Source organism: Podarcis liolepis (genome assembly GCF_965112155.1).
Source record: "Podarcis liolepis genome assembly, chromosome: 9".
Lineage (NCBI taxonomy): Eukaryota > Metazoa > Chordata > Lepidosauria > Squamata > Lacertidae > Podarcis > Podarcis liolepis.
The window spans coordinates 7,840,039-7,856,843 of record NC_139564.1 but is presented as its reverse complement, the minus strand read 5'-3'; the positions used below and the strand labels follow the sequence as shown (position 1 = coordinate 7,856,843).

General features: G+C 43.6%; 1 protein-coding gene across 4 annotated transcripts in view; it reads right to left on the bottom strand.

Moving 5' to 3' along the window:
- Positions 1–5,691: 5,691 nt before the first annotated feature.
- LOC310685768 (catenin alpha-2) overlaps positions 5,692–16,805 on the bottom strand; it is a 408,841-nt gene continuing 397,727 nt past the window's right edge. For 3 of the 4 annotated variants that reach the window (XM_083458664.1, XM_083458666.1, XM_083458667.1), the window contains one exon: positions 5,692–6,929. In XM_083458664.1, coding sequence (XP_083314790.1) covers positions 6,642–6,929 — 288 coding nt within the window. In that variant the 3' untranslated portion in view covers positions 5,692–6,641. Of the gene's footprint in view, positions 6,930–15,775; positions 15,962–16,805 lie in introns of those variants that run through there. The other variant, XM_083458665.1, reaches the window with a different exon arrangement.

Genomic DNA, 16,805 nt, shown 5'->3' with positions numbered 1-16,805 from the left:
AGAATACCCAGATAGGGCTGGGGTACTGTTTTAAGGGAGGTTGTTGGGTTAATCTTGGGTACCTTTATTTTTAGATCTCACGATTTATGTGGAAATTGTTCAGTTTGGCTGTGTACTTTCTGATGAGTTTCACTTTTTGTTATGTTTGTAATTGCGTAACTCTTTTCATGTTGTAAGCCTCTTAGAGCATGGTTTTGACCATGGGGAAATGGCAGACACATAAAATGATGGTGATAGTATTTTTAATTGTGGTGACTTGGGAAAAGGGGCTCCTACCCCTCTGCCCCAATGCATTCATTCACCCTACATATTAACTGTTTATATTAGACTGAAATCTGCAGAAAATGGGGGGCAGCCCTGAAAAAATCTGTATCAAAGGAGCTTCAAAACCAATGCCTGTCCCCCCCCCCCATCAGAGATAATGCCAAACCAGAGAACTGCAGGCTTGAAAAACTACTGGTACACCAAGTTTTTTTTTTTTGAGAGTGGATTCCGCTATATTGATGCTTTAACCTGATCTATGGATTTGTGATTTTTTTTTCCTTTTGCATCTGTTTGATTGACCTAATGTTATTGTTGATTTTATGCCACAATACTTTCTTCTAAATGTTGGTGGTGTATATTGCAAATTAATACATATATAACTTGCCTGTGCCAACGTATGACTGTTGCAATAAAAGAGATCATTTTCAATTTATAAAGGCAAAAGATCAGGGATGATCTTTTGAGAGATGATCAGCTCACCAAGATCAGAAGGAATGGCCACATCTGACAGGCTGTCAATAAGGCTTGTCCAATGCGTTCTGCCACATGTCCAGCCAACTGAAAGAAACAGCCACATCATGGAGAATGCATGCCAGGACTTTTAAAGCCTGTTGGAAACAGGATCTCGAGTAGGGAAGGCAGCCAAAAAGAAACACCGTTCTTCCATCCAAAACTTTGTAATATGTAATAACCTGCCAAAAGGGAAGTGGCACAAACAGCATCTTTGGAGCTGGGGGCCAAGGAAGCAGTTTACCCTTTTGCCTGTTGTCTGCACTCATGGCATGACAAGATTGTCTTTCAGTGGCTGAATCTCCAAGGGAAAAGGACAGGAGTTCTTAGGCAAATCACATTTTGGGGCAATTTAGGAACATTACAAAGACTTCATGATTAAGAGATACATGGCTATGCCGAAACCAGTAGCATCCCATTGACGTACTTGTGAAGGAAGTAGGATTGCAAGAAGCAGAGTTGATATGCAGCTTATTAATGGCCTGATATGGTTTTGAGAATTAATGAACTGTAGGGAAATATGAAGCACTGAAAGCAGATCTGGAGTCTGGCTCATTTGCATCTTCTGAGGACTAAAAAAAAGTGGATTATAGCATGTTTTTTATATATCTCTGTATTTGATTACAGAGACTTATTTTTGTATAATTCTACAGTGCATATTCCTTCATTACATTAATTGGATGGCCTGTTATATATTGCAAAGATCCCCCGCCCCCCGCTCCTGAACAGAGATTTTCCCATTAAAGCAGAACTCACTCGGAAAAGACAATTTTCTTGATGAACTGAATAATTTACTGTGTGTAGTTCTTCATTGCCTTCAGTTTGCAAACTTGCCGGATTGCCGACTTACTGTCACTTTTGCGGCGATCATTTATTCAGACGTGCCGATTTTGTTTACCCCCGAGCCAAGTTTTCTTTAAAAAATAAATTCTCAGGGGAGACAAGATCTATAGCAGTATGGGGAGATTGCACAGAGCAGGGATGACTGAGAGTAGACTGACCTTTAAATATTTCCCAACCAAGCTGCATGGTTTTGGCTTAAGAGCGACATCATCTCAGCCACTTACCAGGGAGAAAGTCTGCAAAGACTGGAGGAGGCGCAGCTTTTCCTGAATCCCAGCAGTGTGTAGAGGGTGGCCTTAGCAGTTATGGGAGTTGAGAAAAGGCTGCATCTTTTGCCAGTGTGATTGGCTGCCAGAGTGCTCAGGTTATGGCCTGGAGGCATTGATCCTCTCCATGATGCAACAGCCAGGAGAGTCAAAGGAGTCTTTGAAGAAGAGATCTGGTCAGTTGCTGTTTCAGCACAGCAGCCCTTTCTGGGAACATCCTGCCTTGAACCCATCTCCTGCTGGACATACCAGATAACTGCCCATCCCTGACTGCTTAAAGCAGGGGTCAGCAAGGCTTACCGGGCATGGGCCGGATCACTCCCGCAGAGAACCTTCATGGGCCAAACTGGCACAGCACGACGCCGTAAATCGCGTCTGTGCATGTCCGCGGCGCTGGAAATGGCTTCTGTGCATGCCCAGACGCCAAAAATTGCGCCTATGCAGAAGCAATTTTCGGCATCTGGGCATGCGCAGATGCGATTTATGGTGACTGGGCATGTGCAGAAGTGATTTCCAGAGCCGCGGTTTAGCACAGAGTGTGTGGACTCACCGAGAGGGCAGCTTGGTTCGGGGGCGGCTTGTGGGCCAGTTAAATGGCCTCCATGGACTGCTTCTGGCCCATGGGCTTTAGGTTGCCGACCCCGGCTTAAAGCAATGGGGAACAGAATTCACTGACACATGCGGCGATGGAAGTCCACATGACCTTTGGGGAAAACATTTGGGGGCCGCATACCACAGTGAGTGAAAAGTAGGTAGAACTAACATTGGTGATGGGCCACTCATTTGCCCCCTCCACTACTTCCCCCTGGCATATAACGGTTGAAGCAGAAACAAAAAGATCCCACTTACATTAATATGACCTCCCTGCCCCCGAAGTCTACTTGTCACATGGGGACAACTTTCTGGTGGTGGCAGTGCATTGGGGTGGAGGGGAGGTCAATCCTTCCCTCCACAGTTGTCCCCCTCCTGAAAGTTGGTGGTGGTCTCATTCATGCGAATGGGGACTGGTTTTTTAATAAGCCTAGCTGTCATGTGGGAGTTGCTAAGGACCATTGGCTGTGACACCAGAAACAACAGTTAACCCATGAGACAGCACTTCCCCTGTACCAGTGATGGCCAAACTTGGCCCTCCAGTTGTTTTGGGACTACAGTTCCCATCATCCCTGACCACTGGTCCTGTTAGCTAGGGATGATGGGAGTTGTAGTCCCAAAACAGCTGGGGAGCCAAGTCTGGCGATCACTGCCCTATACCCTGCTTTAAAAGGTCAAATGAATTTGTGGAGGGCTGGCCATTAACCATACCAAATGCATATCAGAGGCAGTTATAACTCTGTGTTCCAGTTCCCAGGTGGTGAGGTAGAAATTATCGCTGAGGCCAGCCTCACTACATAAGAGCACGACCTGACCACAAAACTTGCAAGGACCAATTTAGGAGGAGCTCAAAGCTGAATGCTAGAATAAGAAGTAACTCTTGATAAGGTACAAGGAGGGATCTGCATATTTAGCAGAAAAATTGGTTGAATAAGTGTTTCCAAGAACTGTGGTTAGAAGAAGAGATGGTGAGATGCTGGTGTGGTTGATTAGAGGATGGAAAAACTAAGATGATATATAATTCCTATATGTGCTATATATAGAATCCCTTTTGGGCCCTGGCTGGTAGTGCATTACTGAATAAAGTCTGCCTAACTGCCAATTTGATGTGAGCTTCCACACACAAAAGTAATTTTGCTCCAAAGGGGCATACAAAAAGGGGAACTGCTTTTGCATTCATGCCCCTGCTTGGGTGCTTCTCAGAAGCATCTTACAAGCCTCTGTCAGAAACAAGATGCTGGGCTGAAGGCTTCTTCAAACGTTTTGATGAAAATGGAGGTTGCTGCCCCCCCCCCCAACGAAGCCATGCTAATTGTGTGCCTCTTGGAGGAAGGTTCTTCACATTTGGGAAATATTTTGGGGGGTATTAGGGGGCATGAATGCTAATATGCCCCTTACCTTTGTGACTGGCAAAATGCTTATAAATGCGAGGAGTGGGTCCAGACTAAATTAGCTGACTGTAGTTCCCACTGAAATCAGTCGGACATAAGTCATGATTAATTTGCCTCATTCATTTCAATGGGACCTAAACTCAACTCACTTTAGTCTAGATCCTACCCACTGTGTCACCTTACAAATAATATGTATGGAGCACAATGTTGGCTCCACCATTAGTTTTGGGGTCTACTTTTGCCATCAACTTCAGTAGGTGCAGAAGCCACCCAGTGCATCAAATCTAACTATTTGGACTGTGTGTCTCTCTAAGGTGGAAGTAGTTCAGCTTTAGTCTTCATCTGAAGTTTTTCCCCCATTTATTTTTAAATTTCTGTCCCCCATTCTCTGCCACAGTGGCACTCAAAGTGATGAACAGCATAAGAAACAACAAAATGAATCACAATCATGAAAGCAATTTGGAAAACAATTGCCACAACATTAAAACATATCCAAGGAAACATCCAAAAATATCAGCAGAGAAGGAAAACTCAATCCAAATGTGCTTAGCCAGCACAAGGCACTGTTTGGGTATCTATGTACCAACTGTAGTTTGTAATAGAGGCAGACCCCAAATCCTATTGTGGACCTGCTGAAGTTATCACGTCTGATAATGAATTTTGTCACTGGGACATGTATTTGTGATGGGTGTCTATTTCTTTCCTACAGAAACTCAGCGATAATTTAAAGCACACACTGAAATGGAATATTAGGTATGTCAGCTGCCAAGGAGACGGAGTTTGTCATAAGCAGTGAAAGATGTTCTTGGGGCACTGTCAGACCTGGCTGAGCATCCTTACTTTTTTGTTATTTGCATTGTAGGGGCAATATAGACGGAGACATTTTAGACCAATCTACATTTAAGAACGGAATAGGATCAAAGGCCCATCTAGTCTAGCATCCTATTCTCACAGTGGTTAAGTGGTTATCTATGGGCTGCCCATAGGGAAGACCTGAGTGCAATTGGTTCTCAGAGGCACACTGCCTCCATCAAAAGCATACTGATTTGCAATGATGCATTGATACCCCACATGTCCACCAAGCTCAGAGCGCCTTATGTAGGGTTCCTACATCATCTCCCATCTAGGTAGTCAGATTCACTTAGATTCAGCTACAGAATTGTGTTGTGTTTCTTCAACCTACATAGTAAGCCAGTGTGGTGTAGTGGTTAAGAGCGGTAGACTTGTAATCTGGTGAACCAGGTTCGCGTCTCCGCTCCTCCACATGCAGCTGCTGGGTGATCTTGGACTAGTCACACTTTTGTGAAGTCTCTCAGCCCCACTCACCTCACAGAGTGTTTGTTGTGGGGGAGGAAGGGAAAGGAGGTTGTTAGCTGCTTTGAGACTCCTTTGGGTAGTGATAGAGTGGGATATCAAATTCAAACTCTTCCTCTTTGTCTAAGGAACCCCAGATTCCACCATCCCTTACCATAGTGATCTTGGAAATTGATTCCTTAGGCTTGAAAAGTACAAATGCCAACTTCTGTGACTCCTAGTTCTGCATGGGCATTGCTCAAGCACATTTGCACAGAACTGAGATCTTGTTCACTATATTGGCACAGATTTTCACACTCAGATGGGAGAGCCAAGGGTTAGGCAAGAGTTAGGAGGAGGAGAGGGAGCAATTTCCTTCTTGTCTTCCAAGACTCCAGTTGACATGTCAATATAAAATAATTTGACAGCCCAGCTGCCAAATTTAAGCGCAATATCAGAGAACAGGGTTGGGATGGGAGGATATTTTAAAGTTAAACAACAGAAAAGTTGAACATTATGAGCCATACTTCAAATTCCAAGGTTAAATAAGTTTATTGAGAGTTAGCGGTTACGACGGTATATCAGATACCTTGTAATCCAAAGCTACACCTACACATTTGCCTCTAAATTCTCACATGTGTCAGTTTCCATGTCTCTACACATTCCATCACCGGTTCTTCTATTTCTAATAATAATAATATTAATAATAATAATATAATTATAATAATACAAAAGGCAATGTCAACCACCAAGTTGTGCTTCATACTCCACCAGAAAAGAAGAATCCAGTTGGCAAAAAGAAAACAATTAAAAAAGAGAAAAACTTTGTTCAAGTCATCATCGTTGAAACAGAATCATCATTAACACTACTAGAAACAAAAAAGGAAAGAAAATGCGAGTTAAAGGAATTGTTATTTTTTTTTTTAATCATCTTGGTTAAAAATCCACATATCATAATGAAGATGACTCAAAGTTAAAATTGTCTCATTACCCGGGCCACACATCCAAGCATATTGGCTAGTTACATGATTACACTGTAACAAAAGCAATACAGGTTTTATGGTCTACCATTTCCAGGATTCCCATCTATAAATATACCTGCCAACCTAATGTTTCTTGCATGCATTAAGGATTTGCTTTCCACCCTTCAGAGTTGACTGTCTCCCAGTCCCCCACCACGGTTCTTACAATACAATTTTTTTTGGGAGGGGAGCCGATTATTATCATTATTTTATGCTCTTGGGGGAAATACAAAGGTCAGCATGATGGACCTCCATTTAACTTAAGAATTGCCATGTGTCTTTTGGAAAGGGAAACTGCGGACTGTTTAATGACTTTAATAGAGTCTTGGGCTGCATGCACATTGAAACTGCTTCATTATTCTTTTCTCCCCCATGCCAGATGAATACAAGTCGGCAGGTACGCATACAAAAAGAAACAAGGAAGGAAATAGAAAACCCCTTGAAGGTTGAAGCCTAGTGAATTAAAAGGAATCCATCGCTTTAAATTCACTTAGAGCCTGTACCGGAGAAATGTGTTTCTTCTGAGAACCTCTCCTCACTCTTGTCTGATATTCCTCCGGTTTTTCTCTCTTGACTAGAGGTTTCTTTTCCGGCGCCTTCATCTTCCAAGACACGACAGGCGAGTTGACGGCAGCCGTGCCGTAGACCTTCTGATATTTGGTCGAAGCCACGTAGGAAGCTTTCACAGTAAGGACCACGGCATTCATCAGGTTTTTAGCTGCTTGGATGAGGGAGGTGGCACTGTCAAGCTAGGGAAAAGGAAAGGAAGCAACAGGAGGGTTATTGCCAGCCTGGGTTGGAGGAACGTAATGCTCACGGAGCAGAGCTGGTTGTCTTGCTGAAGAGGGTATTGTGCATAAACAACCTCTGTATAAAAGACATACAGACTGATATATGCCATTCTGCCATACACATGGAGCTGCCTTCGCACAGCGTGAATAATGGATGTTTCCCAACGTTTTTATGCACCATTGCCAATGGATTGATGATTTCATTATACATTAGTGATTTTCAATGCAGAGCAAGAGAGTAGACGTTCTCCCAGGTTAATTGGATCAGTAAAGAAGAGTATTGCATGTGCCCACCAAAAACCTGATCTTGCTTGCTCTAAAGCAATAAGGAAACCACGCGCTGATGCAATGCCCAGACTGTTATTAACCTGGAATATTAAGATGCTGTTCCTGACTCACAACATTTATGGCTAAAATGTGTAATATTAGAACAGTCAGACACAATTCTGGCAAATGCACGTAACAACATTTCTCAGAAGATGGCCCACTAGTGAGAAGTGTCTGTCTCCCTCATTATGGATTTTCAGGAGGAATTTAAAAACATTCCTGTCTACTCAAACGTTTGATGGTTGAAAGGTATTGTTCCCAGCCACCCTGAAATTGCTGGCTGAAAGGATGTGGTTGTGATTTGTCCCATGATTTGCAGTCATCGTTCCGAGAGGTTTTAATTTTGACCTGCTACTTTCCCCAGGAAAACCCACGACTCAGTTGGTTTGACCCCCATAAGGGACAGCTGAATATTCTCAGGCTCCCTTCCCACACTGTGATTTTGTTATTCTACTGCTGAATTGGAACAAATGTCAATCTACAGAAAACCTAATTGACATTTGTTTGGATTCAGCAGTAAGCAGCATAGGCATCAACTCCTGGGTGACGTGGTTCTTTTGCCCCCCCCCCAAATGTTTGAAGGGGCTTCCCCCCCCAAGTTGATGGGAATTTTATTTTACTAAATTTATTAGTCACTCTTTGGGGGGGTGGGGGCAATTCAAAGCAATTTACAAAATGACTTATTGACACCCCCCTGCACATATTTGCATTAAACCCAGAAAATATCCCACCCAGTTGAGATTATGAGGATTACATTTATATACCACTGAATTGCCAAGAAAGCTTCTAAGTTGTGAAAACCAGTTGTGAAAAAATATAATCACACATAATTAAAATATGCAGTATGCAATTTATCAAAAAAAAATAAACACCCACATTAAAAATATGCAGTAAAGCACTTGCAGCAGTTAAAACAGCAATTGAAACAGGAGGTTCAAGTCACAACATAACTGTGAACACTTATGCAGGATGCAAACTTAGCAAATATGCACATGGAAGGTCTTGAGGTACCTCTGACCAAACTAGAGGTGGCAGTACCAGTTAGCTCTGGTTCCCTATATCTTTAGTTTCTTGACTTTGCCACATGATCGCCAGTTCTGTTCACAGACCAAATAATTTGCTGCTCCCTCCTGCACATCATGAGGGTGAGCAGAACTGCCAAAGGCCCCATGCACTGAATACAGTATGGTTTTACTCTGAACGGTCATGGCCTCTTCCCTCAAAGACTCTTTGAGTTACATTAAGGCTGCTGAGAGCAGTGGGGAGGCCCCTATTTCCCCCACAAATTTACAATTCCTAGAGTTCCCTGGGAAGATGAATTGTTTAACCACTCTGAAAACCTGTAGCTGTGTGAGGGGAACAGGGATCTCCAAACAAGTCTCAGCATTCTTAACAAACAGGGAAGCAAGAGGCATTCTCAGAGTTGAAGGACACATCTCAGGCAGCAGCGCTGTAGTGTGGGGGGTACAACAGGAGTACTTGCTAGGGGTGCAAAATGTCAACACCTGGTGCTGCCTCAATACAGCCGCACACTTTTGTTGCTGGGCTCTATTGAAAATGGCCTCTCCAGGAAGTGACCTCACCAGACAACGGAACAACTCTTCTTTTCTTATCTCTGCAGCTGCGATCTCCTGGGTGACACAGATGCCATCAGGCAGTTGAATGCGCATGTGTACTCTGTTCAATTCCCTCCCTCCCACCCCACCCCCTCCACGTTGCCCCAGGCACTGACAACACACGATATGCCACTGCCAGGATGGTGTAAAAGTGGGTTGGGTCAAGGCATGGCTCAATGCCTGGGCAGAGTCCTGTGGGCCATTTACATAGGTCTGGAGGGTTTCATTGGGCCCTGGACCTTGGGTTCCCACATTCCTGCTGTAAAGTCCTGCTGCCAAGCTATAATAACATTTTTTAAAAAGTGCATATAGTGCCAGAGTTCCTCACAGATATAGATATATTCAGCAGGGCAGAGAAAGAGAAAAACTAACCTACCTACAGTACCAACAATTATGAGGACTTTAAATTAATTGGTTAAAATGATTCATCGCCATGCATCCCTCAGATTGGTAATTAATTTTTAATCTCCAGATTCAAGAACATTTCCCCCCTTCCCACACAAACAGACGCTTATTTTCCATCTTTCCCTTTCGGAAAGAAAAACAAGTTTTAAGATGGATAGTAACATTATAATGGCAACAACATGCCAACTCAACAGAGAGCTGTGATATATCGCCCGGTATAATGGTCTTGTACCATTCCGCGGCGTGATTTACGACGCAACTTGCGTGTTTGTTGGCAAATAGCCGATCATACGCTATTAAATTAGGATATTTTAAATTACCACTGAGATCTGCCATCAAACATTGCAGGCTGTTGAATGGCTCGTTCGCAACAAGCGCTGGGTGTCAGAGCAGAGAGGGAGCAGACAGGCAGCAAGACTTGTACCTTTAAAATATTCTTCTGAGGCCTGGTACATTTGCTGAAGGCAACTGGCTTGACTTGACAGCCAAGGAAGGAGTGGTCCCAAAATGATGGTATATTAATTGGAAAAGAAAAAAGAAACAGACATGATACGAGGCCTTGAATGGGGCTTCAAGCTGGGCATGTGTCAAACTGGGAGCCCTCGCCCCACCCCTGAGTCTACCTAGCCCTCCTGGTAAAGAGATTTTGCCTTGTGGAGGGGATAACAGGGGTCAAAGAGGGCTGATGCAGAAGAAACCCTGTAAGGGTGGGCCATGGAAAGCCTAGACTGAACAAAGGCAATATGCATATGCTAAGGTTCTTCCATGAAGACATTTTGCCTTGAAATGGGAATCTGTAGGAAGGTAAGAAAGGGTAAAGGACCCCTGGATGGTTAAGTCCAGTCAAACTTGACTATGGGATGCAGCGCTCATCTCACTTCAGGCCGAAGGATCTGGCATTTGTCCACAGATAGCTTTCCGGGTCATGTGGCCAGCATGACTAATATCCCATGTAGTATAGTAATTTATGTGTTTGGGCAATGTGAGATAAGGATCCCACTTCACACAGCCTTGCTGGGTCAGGCTAATGGCATATATGATCTCATGTCCTGTTTCCCACAACACCCAATCCGATGTTTCTATGAAACATCGGGCCATTTCCTGATGTTGTTCCCCTATGGCTGATATTCAGGTGCATGTTGCCTCTGATGATGACGATGATAATAATAATATTTTTTTTATACCCCACCCATCTGGCTGTGTTGCCCCAGCCACTCTGTGGAGCTTCCAACAAACTAAAACATCAAACGCAGTGAAACATTAAACATTTAAGACTTCCCTTCAGATGTCTTCTAAAAGTCAGATAGTTGTTTATTTCCTTGATATCTGATGGGAGGGCATTCCACAAGGTGGGAGCCACTGCCAAGAAGGCCCTGTGCCTGGTTCCCTATAAACTCACTTCTCGCAGTGAGGGAAGCGCCAGAAGGCCCTTGGACCTGGACCTCAGGGTCCAGGCTGGATGATGGGGGTGGAGACACTCCTTCAGGTATACAGGGCTGAGACGGTTTAGGGCTTTCAAGGTCAGCACCAACATTTGAATTGTGCTTGGAAACATAATGGGAGCCAGTGCAGATCCTTTAGGGGTCCTGACAGTCCCAGTCACCAGTCTGGCTGCCTCATTCTGGAATAGTTGTAGTTTTCGAGTCACCTTCAAAGGTAGCCCTACATAGAGCACATTGCAGTAGTCCAAGCGGGAGATAACCAGGGCATGCAGCACTGGCAAGACAGCGCATGGGAAGCTAGGGTCTCAGCTGGTGTACCAAATGGAGCTGGGCATCCATCATTACTATTCCCTGGACTTACATTTTCTATCCTGCCTTTCCTTCATCATGGAACCAAAGGCAAAGTACATGTGGTTCCCAGGCAGTAACCTTATATCCAGCTGCCAAACAGACCCAGAACTGCTTAGCTCCAGTAAGGGGTGGCCCCACAACTTGGGGCTAATAGCCGCTTCACTTATCCCCTGCACAAAATGTTGGAGAGCTGCTACCAGTCGGTGTGAACAGTACTGAGCTAGACTTGGGGAAACGCTTCCAATACGATTTTTAAAAAAAGGTTCGGATGAGACTCACAAAATTTCAGCAGGTTTTGTGCAACATTGCAATGCTCGTGTGGGGCCAACACACCTGAAACTTCTGAATTAGCCCCAGTAGCACACCCCTTTTTGTTGTGCACGTGTATTGCTCTTTAGACCTTTTAAGGGATTTGATTTTATGCACTGCACTGACTACTGGGAGTGTGAACGTGACTGGAGCTTGCAGCAGAGGAAGAGGGCCTGCATTTACGTGAGCGAGCATCACAACTCCTGGGCAAGTGCGGGTGGGGGAAGCTGCAGACGGCAACAAGGAATAAAGAGTTTTGTTACATTGTTATGACAGCTATAATAGCAAAGAAACAATGGCTTGCATTTGAAAAGGAGATTATGTTATATGCAAACAGCTACCATCAGACCCGGGAAGGAACAGAGAGTCCCTCAAGTGGGAGATCTTAGGCTGTATTCAACACGGTGTGAAGGTGAACATTTATCAGCACAAAGGTTTCTCCTTGCACAATGGAATGAGCAGAATATCTCCTCCATCCACACCCCCTAAATCTATTTTGGGTCCCCCTCTGCAGCCCTCGGAAGCAGATTTGCAGATGGCACAGAGGGGTAAGAGAGAGGGGAAAGGCTCTGGAGCTGGTACTAAACCTTGTGTTCGTGGGGAAAGATAGCTGAACACCACTCCTACTCTCTCCTGATAATTTCAAAAAGTATTTTGGGGTCGTCTCTTTTAGATGCGGAATCCATGGTGTGCCCTGTAATGCCCTGCGTGGCAGCCATTTTGTGATGGGCGCCCACGGAACTTTCTTGAAATTCCAAACATTAAACATAGTATTTCTTGAAATACTAGAGCGTTTTGCAAGGAAGCATAATAAAATCACTCCTCTTGGTATGTAGCCATGACTCAAAGGCATGTTTTAAGTTTAGAAAGGGCGGGGAGGAAGAATCTATTTTCTCCATTCCTTCATTTTTCCACCTCATCCCATTTAAAGTAATTTACTTATCTGGATGTGATGCATTTTTAATTCATTACGGCAGATAGCTGGGTAGTACTGCTGGCCAATGCACTGATTAGTTGCACTCATTTGCATTTTTTCAATTATTAGTAAGAAAACCACTGGGACCCCCAAACAAAATTACTTGTATATTTAACAAATTCTGAATTTTAATGTGGCCTACAAATGCTATCTTTCTCCAGATAACATCCAACAGACATTGCAAAAGCTGTAGACAGCTGTGCACCAGAAATACTTGTGGCTCTGAAAGCATAGATTGATGTCTTAAAACGGCTTGGCTGTCAGCTTCACTGTGCAAGGGAACTAAATAAATGACAAATATCAAAGACAATCCCAAAATATACAGGGTATTCCTGAGCAAGCACATATCGTACGCGCATTTGCATTCAAAAAGATACATTTCTTCAACAGAATGATTTAATTGCTTTAGCCAACGTAATTTTTAAACAATAAAATTAAAAAATGAAATTGCATCTCATTTTGCATGCATGAAACTCTCTTTTTAATATAAGTAGATATTTAATTTATGATAACTGGGGAGGGGGGAAACGAGGCACAAATGCAATCATAAAAGATAATTAAATATGCCTTAAAATTCCAGTTCAGTCCCGTGAATGATCTAACTGAAGAAAGAGTCCTTGAAGAAGTAATAGATATTGTTCCACCTAAGTTTGCAATATATAATAATTGCTCCTAACAGCTAATTCTAATTATATTAATTTTAAATCAGACCAGTTGATACATAAATCTGCTCACTTAAAACAAGGCGGTGTGAACTACCCTAAATAATGGCATTAAAATATCCTTACTTTCCAAACTAGGCTGAAATGAAAGAATGCAGCCTTAGAGCTTGGGGAATATAGATTGGGGGTAGCTGCCATTGTGGTAGGGGGAAGAACTTGAACTTGAATGAGATGTGACCTCTCCTTTGGGAACTTGCATTTTAAAAATCCCATTCCACCTCATCCTGGAAGATGGGAGCAGGTACCAGTAAAGTAAAATGAATGTGTCCATCTGCCTGTCCCAAGCTGGTGTCTTCCAGATATTTTGTATTAAAACTCCCATCAGTTCCAGTTGTAGTACAAGATTTCTGGAGTGTATCAGATTGGGAGAGGCTAGTGGATATCATACAAATAAATATACAGTGTACAAATAGGGCCTGCAACAAAGTGTTGCATGCCTCTTTCAAGGATATTCACTGCAGCATATGGCACCCGCTTGAGTTTTAGAAGAGAATACTGCACTGTTTTATCTAATAATCTAGCCACCACTGGCTTCTAGCCTCTGTATCTAAATTAACTACCTCACTTAAAGCTGAGCCCTTTTGTTGATTGTTCTCTTACAACTTGTTGAGATAATATTTATTATTTTCTCTCTTACACATCTTCATTTATCTTGTAAATAGTTCCTGCATGAATAAAACCTTTAAACTCCAGAAATTGTAAATGACTAGTCCAATCTAATTCACCCAAGCTGCAAGGTCTGCTAAGACCCAGGGGTCCCTCACTGGTTACAGTTGACCCCACTAGCAGCTTGTGGAGGAGGGTGCATCGGGTGTGCAGGCTTCTTCTGGGTGATTTGCACAGCAGCAACAGGCACTAGCTTCCTTGGTTTCCTTCTGCTGCAGAGCAGTTTCCACCCTGCTAGGGTTGCAGCCTGGCAGCCCCCTCTCCTCTCACAGCAGATGTGCAAAAGAAGAGCAGGGGGGAAACTGCCTGCAGCTGAGCATATCAACCCCTTCTCTCTCACTCTGAAACACAGGAATAAGGAGAGCCTGCCCCCTGCCTGCTTACACTCCTTTTGCCTTTTCCTCTGGAGTCACACAAGCACTTTGGAGGCAATGCTTAGCTGCCCTTCTAACCTCATTTCCTGCATGATATAGGCAATGTTTATGGATCCCTCTCAACAACAGATCTACAAGAAAGGCTTTTGCATATCTTCTGGGACTTCTTGCATGCAGAATGCCCAACAGCCAGCACAAGGGATTTTGACAGCTGGCCCAAGACACACACACCCATGAAACCTTGAGCCTGCCCTGCTTGGTGAAATAGACATAATAACAATAATAATAATAATAATAATAATAATAATAATTTATTTATTTATTTATTTATACCCCGCCACTCTGGGTGGCTCCCAACAAGGCTACAGAATCCAGCACAAAGCAGACAGATCTGGTCCCATAATCCCAAAATCCCAAATATTCTACCAGAAAGCTCTCAACCCAAACTGCTTGTGTTTTTACCAGATCTATCACGGCAACCTTGCAAGAATTTGCTCCACCTGGCAGGAGGATTTCACCTGAACTGTGGCTCATTTGAACAGGAGAAACAAGGCAATTATGCAGCATTCCCGAGGTTGCTCAAAAGCTAGGTCTACACAGGCAGCTCTCCTGTCTTAAAAAATAAGTAAATCCCTGTAGCTAGAAAACCACCAGAGCTTTCTCCCCGATTGCTAATATTCTTTCTGAAGGGAGTTTGTCAGTGGGGACTGTATGTGAAAATGTGCAGTCCATTCTACTACCTTAATGTTTTATCATCTAATTCAGGTGCATTTGTAGATTGACCTTGAGTCCAGTTAGTGCAGCATGAAACTGGAGTGGCCCCTCAACACAACCCATTTGCTTCAATATTCTGGAATTTTCACAAAGTGCTCTCTCTCTCTCTCTCTCTCACACACACACACACTTTCATACTCTGCTAAATTTCAGATTCAGATCTTGATACATATTGGTTAATTTTTTTGACCATGGAAAGGACATAAATGTAAAAAGGAAGAAGTATATAATGCTACAATATAAAAAAGTATTAAGGTAACTATGAGATGGGAGGGAGGGAGGTCGGCAGGATATTTGAACAAACAATGTGAAAAATATGAATGTATTTTAATAGTACAAAATGGAAACTTAATAAATATATTAGATGATAGATAGATTCAGAAAATTTGCCACCAGATCGCTTCTGATGCCACCAGACTCAGAACAAGCTGGTCTGTAGCATCTGAACAGGGAGAAGACATACTGTACTGTGGCAATCCCATCAGTCACGAGGACTGGGCGATATCACAATATATCACAAGCCAACCATCACAATATACTGATATACAGTATCATGATGTCGAGGTCCTGGGCTGTGGAGGGAGGGAGTAGGAAGGAAGAGTGATCTCCTTGCCGAGCTATCTGCCCTGGCACACTCAGCTATCGCTCTGTCATGTCCTTCCCAGCGAGGGAGGGAGTGGGCAGGAGCAGCAATAGCCCCTTACACCAGTTCCCAGTGAACGCTCCGGCATGTCCTTTCCTGCAATTGCCCTTCCCGGTGGCTGGGCATGAATGCTCTGTTTTAAAGCTGCCTCTGGCGATATATTGCCATTCTGAAACCGCTATCGCAATCTGAACTTCACATTGCTTCTAGGCGATTAATTGATATACCACCCACCCCCATCAGTCACATGGATCTCCATGAAGCTCAACCAGTTTTCATCAGCTGTCTGTGACACAGGCTGATGAGTCTTCCTGTGTCCTTCCTGGGTGCTGCATTCTGCGGTTTTGTTGCGCCAAAGGGCATAGAGATGGAATGTGCCATCATTCTGGGTTAAAAATAAAAAATGGATACATGTGCATTAGAAGTCATCCATTTGTAGTAATCAGACTCCAGGTGTAACTGGCAACCTCATAATGTCACTAATATGTAATTGGCCTATATCCCAGGTCGGCTTTTATTCCCTGAATATGCTGCAGTAAGAGCAAACACCCCAACACTTTGAGAGGAAATGTGCAATGTGAGCAAAGATGCAGCAATGCGGCCCAACGATTCCTATGGCAAGTATTCCCGCTATGACTGGCTGCCTCCCAGCCTGGTAGAAACACTTAAATCCTGCCTTTTCCTCCCTTCATCAGTCACAAACTCTGCAAGGGGAAAGGATCCTGACAATTGCTGGTCCCTTTGTTTTGTATTCAGCGGGAAGGATTCCAGAAGATGGCCGGTTGTCAAAAATAAAAGAGCTCCTGCTCTTGAAAGCCAGCAAGAAAGTTGCAAGTGTGGAAGAAGGAAAGCAAGATTATTTTAGGGAGTGTTAACTACATGAGAAACATAACTTAAAAATTCCTTTACCTAGCTTGTGACTCGTTTTCAGGGATCGAGGAAGTGAGCGACATTTTCTCTTTGTCAAAACAGCAAAAACTGCTCCCCTGTATTTCCATCTCATCTGATACAGAAATTCCACAAAAGGTAAAGAACCCCTGGACGGTTAAGTGCAATCAAAGGCGACTATGGGGTTGCGACGCTCATCTTGCTTTTCAGGCCAAGGAAGCCAGCATTTGTCCACAGACAGCTTTCTGGGTCATGTGGCCAGCATGACTAAACTGCTTCTAGTGCAATGCGACACTGTGACGAGTGCCAGAGCGCATGGAAGCACCTTTTACCTTCCCACC